Source organism: Plectrocnemia conspersa, unplaced genomic scaffold (assembly GCF_051122295.1).
Source record: "Plectrocnemia conspersa isolate PC_06_02 unplaced genomic scaffold, ASM5112229v1 ptg000009l, whole genome shotgun sequence".
Classification (NCBI taxonomy): Eukaryota; Metazoa; Arthropoda; class Insecta; order Trichoptera; family Polycentropodidae; genus Plectrocnemia; species Plectrocnemia conspersa.
The window spans coordinates 25,099,811-25,107,804 of record NW_028277173.1 but is presented as its reverse complement, the minus strand read 5'-3'; the positions used below and the strand labels follow the sequence as shown (position 1 = coordinate 25,107,804).

Sequence of the window (7,994 nt, the reverse complement as noted above, 5' to 3'; positions counted from 1 at the left end):
GACTCGCTGCTCCTTTTGCCCGTAGTGTAGGTTGACCAAATTTGTCTGGATTCAAAACGAGAACCTCAAAAACCCCCCTCCCCTATATAGAAAATCTTACACGTACAAAAAATTTACAATTTTTTCTTGAAAAACCATTAACCACTTAGCATGTGGGTGCCGTCAAGGAAACATAATATTTTTCAGAACGTACAATTTTTGTGTACAAAGAAAAATGAATGAATCTTTAAGACAAAAATAATTTCATGTTTATATAAAAATAATTATAGTGCCTTATAAAATATTTTATTAATTTGCTAATTTTTTTCTGAAACGTGTAAAATGCACAATAAATTAACTACAAATGTTCTCAAAAGCTATTCTTGGTTTCTCTTAATTACAAAAATATTGTGTAAGCATTAATTTTGTTCCGCTTTTACTGATAGGAAAAGGCGAATTTATATAAAAAGGCCATACACTAGACTGTGACAACAATTATCGTAAAACTTTGTACTTGATAAAAAAACGTAGTTGTAAACTCCAATGCTTTATGGCAAAATGCACATGAATTTCCGAAATATAATCATTTTTCTTAGAACGATTTCGAAGCGCCTTAAATTTGTAAGCCACATAAATGTGCCAATTTCGCTGTGCTATAATCTGCTATTAAATATTCTCTAATAAAATTAATCATGCAGTGAACATTTTCTCTTAATAACTATTAATTCATAATTTTGTAGTTTACCAAAAATTAAAATTTACTTAGTATTTATGCAATAAACATTTTTATTCAATTCAACGATGATAACGGTTAATAAATTCTGTCAATGTTAGCCTTTATTTCTTGGGGAAAAGTATAAAACTATATTTTTTTATATCTTTTAAATATTTTTTAAAAGCATAGGCGTGTAAGTAAATTTAGCGACTACGAACAGGTAGTCAAACAGCTTATTAGTAGTCTAGTAGTTAAATCTGAAAAGTTTTTAATTCTCGCATTCTTTAGCATTGATCGGTAATTCGTCGTATTTAGACCAAACCTTAGCTATGAACTGTCAACTAGACGGTTACAATGGCGTCTGTCAAAATCGGTATAATTCATTTTATTATATTATTTATCTGATACCAATTAAAAATTTAATTGAATTTCTCCCCGCAATTTATTTAAGTAGATAATATCAGTTTAAAACGAAACATTGTATTTTTCATCAATGACATACATTTCATATGTAGATACATATTTTTACCAGTGAATTAGATATTAACTAAATCTTTGCAGAAGCTGGCTTAGAAAACGACGAAGGAACGTTTGCTTTCGTTAATACGAATCAATGTAAAGTCGAGGTAAAGAAACATAATGGGTAACATTAAATGAGGCATGTGATCTTAAGTAGTGTTTTCTTTTCAAGTTAATAAATGTAAAAATCGAATACGATGGCAGCGATGATAAATACATAGACAACGAAAATGATAAGCTCGACATAGGTATGACGTATGTATGTTACAGTAAATCCATATTCCTCAGTGAAAGTATACTTTCACTAGTAGAAGTATATTTTCGCCAACTCAGTCGACGAAAGCATATCACACAATATATTTATAAATTCACTGCTCAAGGTCAGTGAACCTGGTCATAATTATATTATTCAAAGTCAGAATAAATATCAAATGGTTAGAATGAAATAGCATACGGTCAGAATAAAAATAAAATATGGTCAGAATAAAAATATAGGATGATCAAAATTAAACTATAGAGCGATCATGTGACCAAAACTAGGACAGGTTGGTGCAAGCAAGCGAGCGTTGGTCTGCATTTTGTACACCCCATGAATAACTCAATGAATATATATTATATGTAAGACGCGAAGGTATTCCTGTCAAAACTTATACTTTCACCGGCGTATACCAATGAAATGGTATTTTCGTCTATAATAATATATATCCACTGGCGAATTGCTTAAAACGCCACTGAAAGTATACTTTCATTGCTAGTATGAAATCATTGTAACATATATGTATATAAAACTATTGACACATTTTGATATAGTATTTGATTTAAAGATTATTATATGATTTCAGAATTACATGATGTTAAAGATATACTTAAGGTGAATACAATCGAGGTGGAAGATTTATCTCACCAAATTGTCAACATCACAGAAGTAACAGTCAAGTGGATTTCAATACGTCATTGGTATTTCAATATTTATTATTTAGCTAATGAATAAAATTTAAATTTTAGAAACCAGAAAGAGAAGAATGTTCCAGAGTTCAACCAATGCATGATGATTTTAATCAAAATAAATGTGATAAATGTGGAAAGATATTTAAATATAAAAAATATCTTACACAACATATGATAAGTCATAGCGAAGTTTATAATTTTGAATGTGAAAAATGCGAAAAAGCATTCAAATCAAAATCAATTCTTTTACGACATATGCAAACTCATATAACTGTTTGTGAGTTTGAATGCGTAAAATGTGGAAAAGCGTTCAAATCAAAAGTCATTCTTTCACATCATATGTTAACTCATAGCAATGTTCGAAAATTTAAATGTGAAAAATGTGGAAAAGCATACAAAGCGAAACCCAATCTTTTACTACATATTCAAACCCATAATGATGTTTTTGGCTTTGAATGTGAAAAATGCGGAAAAGCTTTCAAAACAAAACCCAATCTTTTGCTACATATTCAAATTCATAATGAAGTTTGTGATTTGGAATGTGAAAAATGTGGAAAAGCATTTAAAATAAAATCCCATCTTTCTCGTCATATACAAACACATAGCGATATTCGTGACTTTAAATGTGAAAAATGTGGAAAAGCATTCATAGGTCGTTCCCATCTTTCGAAACATATGATAACTCATAGCGATATTCGAGATTTTAAATGTGAAAAATGCAGAAAAGCATTCAAAACAAAACCCAATCTCTTACTACATATTCAAATTCATAATAATGTTTGTGACTTTGAATGTGAAAAATGTCAAAAAGCATTCAGAACAAAATCAGATCTTTCAAAACATATGATAACTCATAGTGACGTGTGTGAATTTGAATGTGAAAGATGTGGAAAAGCATTTAAAGGTCGTTCCCATCTTTCTAAACATATGAAAACTCATAGTGATATTCGTGACTTTGAATGTGAAAAATGTGGAAAAACATTCAAAACTAAAAAAACACTTTCAGTGCATTCAAGAACTCATAATGATGTTCTTAATTTTAAATGTGAAAAATGTGGAAAATCATTCAAATCAAAATTCATTCTTTCACTACATATGAAAACTCATAGAACTGTTTGTGACTTTGAATGTGATAATTGTGGAAAATCGTTCAAACGTAAAACAGTCCTTTCAACGCATATGATAACCCATAGTGACGTTCGTGACTTTGAATGTGAAAAATGTGGAAAAGCATTCAAAAGTCAGCTCCATCTTACAAATCATATGAAAACTCATAGCAATACTCGTGACTTTGAATGCAAAAAATGTGGACAAGCATTCAAATATAAATGCAAACTTTCATATCATATGGTAACTCATAGCAATGTTCGTGAATTTGAATGTGAGAAATGTGGAAAATCATTTAAATCAAAAGTTATTCTTTCACATCATATATTAACTCATAGCGATATTCGTGATTTTAAATGTGAAAAATGTGGAAAAGCTTATAAAACAAAAGCCATTCTTTCAAAACATATGAAAAGTCAGCGATGTTAGTGACTATGAATGTGATAAAACATATAAAATAAAATCTTATCTTTCACATATGCATATCCATAGCGATGCACTTTAACATGTATGCGCTAAAATAAAAACACAATGTTTTTCCTTATCAACTTATATTTTTTTATCACTTTCCATAATAAAATATCAGTACGCCATTACCAACAAATCGTAATATTTATATTAAGAATTACTCTCCATAAATTTAAAGAAAATTACTTTTATATCAAATGAAATAGAACAGACTTAATTTTAAGTTTTAATTGTAATTATTATTATTTTAAATTGTATACAAAGTAAATTATAGCAATAAAAATCAGTGATTCTTAACGTTTATTTCGGTAATTTGTTTTACCACTTTTTTATTATTATTTGGTTTTCATTGTATTTTTGAACTGATTGATTTATAATATTTTTTTACACATATTTTTTGTATTGATTATTTTTTAGATATCAATTCAGTGGATCTCAATATTCTATAAAATAAATATATTGTTTTTTAATTTTTATTATTGTCAGTTATATATGTACATACATATATAACTAGCTTCACAACTAATGGTGTGAAATTGTTTAAAATTTTACCGACTCCGACCTAATCTTATGGTCTGAATCCGATTTAAACAATTTTAATTAGATTAATTTTTGCCAACATATATAATTGATTGCAACAAAAATTATGTCAACGATTTTTAAAATATAAAAAAATAAAAAGATTTAAAAAAAACATTAAGCAGAAATAGGCCACATTTACTAAATTCACATTTATCGACTTATTATAACTATATATTTAAAAAATAAGTACGAAGATACACATAATATACCTTAAGAAAAATAAAATATTTGTGTTAAATAAAACGATTTTTTATAAATAAAAATAACAAATTTAATATTTATACTCGCAATGGAAAAAGCACATATCATTGGTTTTATTTTGCCAGGTTGACTAATCTAATCTTTAATAATACTAGATCTAAATTTAATCTTTTCCATCCGTGATTGGAATCTCTTAAATCAGATTTGATTATTTTAAGCACGGAAAATGCTGCGCTCTTCAGCACATTCAATATGTTAGAGAAAATTATAAAAAGAAGTCAGTCGGTCGAATTTTTACGACTCTCACTCTTCCTAAAATACCACGATTCCAACTCCATAGTCCTGTTTACAACAGTAAGAGACCGACTGCTGTACTAGGATGGTTAAAACTTAGATGAGAAAAATGGTGAGATACATAAGAAATAACATATTTCGTAAGAGGGGTTTTTATGTGTGTAATTTTAATTCAATCGTTTTTATGTTGATTCTATGTGTTGACGCCCGTTTCGCCGTTTGTACGCGTTCGCGAACGCCGTCATACGGCGTTCGGGAAAGCACCCAATTTTGACGTCAGTCGGCTCCGATCGTCGTTACAAAGCGGTCGGACCACGCCGAGCTCAATAAAACTTTTACACCAGCACACGTGTTTTTGGATTGACCTAAGAACTGACCAGCACGCGTATCCCTACACGCAACACTATGATTAATTTGTTTTAAATATTGATTTAATGAAAATTAAAAGTTTTTTATATCAAATTAGGCCAACTGAATGGTCAATCATATCGTTGTAGTAACTATATTTTCCACAGCAAACTACTTCCAGGAAAAAAAGAGCTAAGGGGAGACTCATCGATATAAATTTCGACAAGTCATCTAAATCTTGTTAAGTTTAATCATATGGCAGGTTTTATAATTATGAAATCTCAACCGAAACGACAACAAAAGTAAGCACTAAATTAATTTTAACTTTGTATCTGTTTATGATATCTTATTTGTCATTAATTATTATCTCAACAATTAAAAGGTGCGAGTTGTTAATTTCGGAATATTTAATAGATAATGAATTTTATTTTTGTAATATTTATGCATAATGTGTATAAATAGAACTATAATTTGATAAAATAATGTGGATGTAAATAAATCTTAGGGCAACTACATATTTTTAGCTTCAGGGAATAATTTTATTGCCAATATTTCTTATAAATAAAAAATATTAATTTGAGCAACATTTTATTTATAGTGTGCTCTAAAACGAACCACTTCGGGTCCGTTAAGAGAATGTGCCTACGTCACGACAGTGTTACCAGAGTGCCGCTAAGTTTTGGCCATAATAAAACCTATGTATATATAAATACGACCCCAAAATATTATTGAAAATATAACATCACTAACAGTTGTGAAACGTCCATTTGCTTTTTAAACCCAAACTTAACATAATGCAAGTCAATAATTGAAATATTTTTTTAATGTTCATTTATTAATATTTTAATGCACAAATAATTCGCTTTAGTGAACACTACAAATAAAAGATTGCTCAATCTAATATTTTTTATTTAACACATAAATTTATTTAATGCTCATTTTTTATTATTGTAATGCACAAGCAATTCGTTTTATGGAACAAAGTATAGATATACATGTACATTCAAATTTTCCTCAAATAATATTGTTTTAAAATAGTACAAATATATATAAAATAGATATAAACAACTAATTAAAATTATAGATTATCTTAATCAAAATAATAAAACCGGAAGTAATAATAACATTTTATTAAATATAATCGTGAACAATTTTAATAAATATAATCATAAGCATGCAAATTAATGGTTTTCCAATAATATATAATAAACAAAATGTTTTCGTTCACTACTCAAATCAAAAATGAACTACTTGATAAGTAGTTACACTAAGCTTGTGCTGCGTTTCTTTTGTGTAACATAAACGATTAATTTCGCGATCCTTTTGTAATGTGGATCCTTAACGACAATAGGAAGCAGTCTGCATAAAGCCTGGGTAAAAACGAAGCCCCATTGCATTTTTATGGTCTAAGCTCAATATAATCCACTACAATGTTTGAAACATTGGCGAAACTATTATAGCTGAGTGTTGTTAGCACATAAATCAACCTATTACACCAATGCACATTTGACAATCTAAAAGTTGAACGAGATGGACTATGGAATATTATACCGCTTGTTAAAGCTTTTCAAAGATAATATTGCTAGGGCGATTAGAAGTATAAAACTGCTTTTTTTATTTAAAATTTCCTTATAAATTATATTTTTCTTGCCTTGAATTCATAAGCATTGTGAAAATCTGATAATGAATTTGCAAATGTAATTAAAGATTTATTTATATATTGTGAATTTATGTTTTATAACATTACACACTTTAACCTGACATGTACATATTTTTAAAAAAATGGGTTACAACAGTTAACAAAATCAACTAGTAAATAAGTAGTTACACTAAAATAAAGTGACTAGATCGTCCCGGAAAGTATCCCCCACTTTGATGATGACATTCTAAGATGAGCTTTTTTTATGCGTCCCACATTTTAACAGGAACGTAATTGGGGGGGGGGGGGGTCATTACCCGCCTTCGAATTATGCCAGAAAAATTCTTGTCATTTAATGAAATAATATGATCTTAAAGAAATCTAAATATTAAAAAAAAACGACCACTGAGTAGCCAACTCTTGCCCCCTCCTTGGAAAAAGCTGAAATGACGTCCCTGATTCTAAACCAGAAATTCTCGGGTTATCCCCTAAAGAAAATCTAAAAAATAGTCTAGAATCTATCCCGAAAATATTTTTCAAAATGTTATTTCAGTGAAATAATATCAGAATACATTTTCACCAGTAGATACACATTTTTACTAATGAAAATATAATTTTTCTGGTAGGTGCTAGTAAAATTATTTGATTTCAACTTATCCATATGTAGTAATATATACATTTACATACTTATCATTATTTATTTACATGCGATCTATAAATGTTACAGTGAATGTATATTTTTACCAGTGAAGTACAAATACATATTCACCAGTAGATATATATTTTTACTAGTGAAAATATATGCTACTCTGTCTGTGAAACTTAATTTGCAGTTGCGAAACGTCCATTTGCTGTTGAAACCCAAACATAACCCAATGAAAGCTTTAAAACTAATTTTAGTTTTAGAACTTCTCCAAAATACAAACTAAGCTAACTCATCTGAGTGAGAAATAAGCGGATAAAAAAGTACACTCACCCAACAATACGCACATTCCCAATTTACCGTGTTATTGGGAAGTACATACCATTTGATTGATACTGCTACACCACCAAATGGAAGATTTCCTTGATAAGTATCACATATGGATGAATATTCAACAATTATGAACAATGTTCAGTAAATTTTAAAGAGTATCAACAAACCTTATTTGCGATGATGGATCAGAATTATAATATAATAATTTCCTGGATACG

At 28.8% G+C, this 7,994-nt stretch overlaps 1 protein-coding gene across 3 annotated transcripts; it reads left to right on the top strand.

Moving 5' to 3' along the window:
- Nucleotides 1–1,001: 1,001 nt before the first annotated feature.
- LOC148232409 (uncharacterized) lies at nucleotides 1,002–4,039 on the top strand. 3 transcript variants are annotated; one of them, XM_088191470.1, is made up of 5 exons: nucleotides 1,002–1,067; nucleotides 1,256–1,320; nucleotides 1,386–1,461; nucleotides 2,056–2,144; nucleotides 2,219–4,039. In XM_088191470.1, the coding sequence occupies exons 1-5, from the start codon at nucleotides 1,049–1,051 to the stop codon at nucleotides 3,695–3,697; spliced, it is 1,728 nt and encodes a 575-aa protein (XP_088047596.1). In that variant the 5' UTR covers nucleotides 1,002–1,048; the 3' UTR covers nucleotides 3,698–4,039. The 3 variants fall into 3 exon arrangements, with proteins under 3 accessions (XP_088047596.1, XP_088047597.1, XP_088047598.1); XM_088191471.1 differs by having other exon boundaries at nucleotides 1,008–1,067; nucleotides 2,056–2,138; XM_088191472.1 differs by having other exon boundaries at nucleotides 1,008–1,067; nucleotides 2,056–2,149.
- The last annotated feature ends 3,955 nt before the right edge of the window (nucleotides 4,040–7,994 follow it).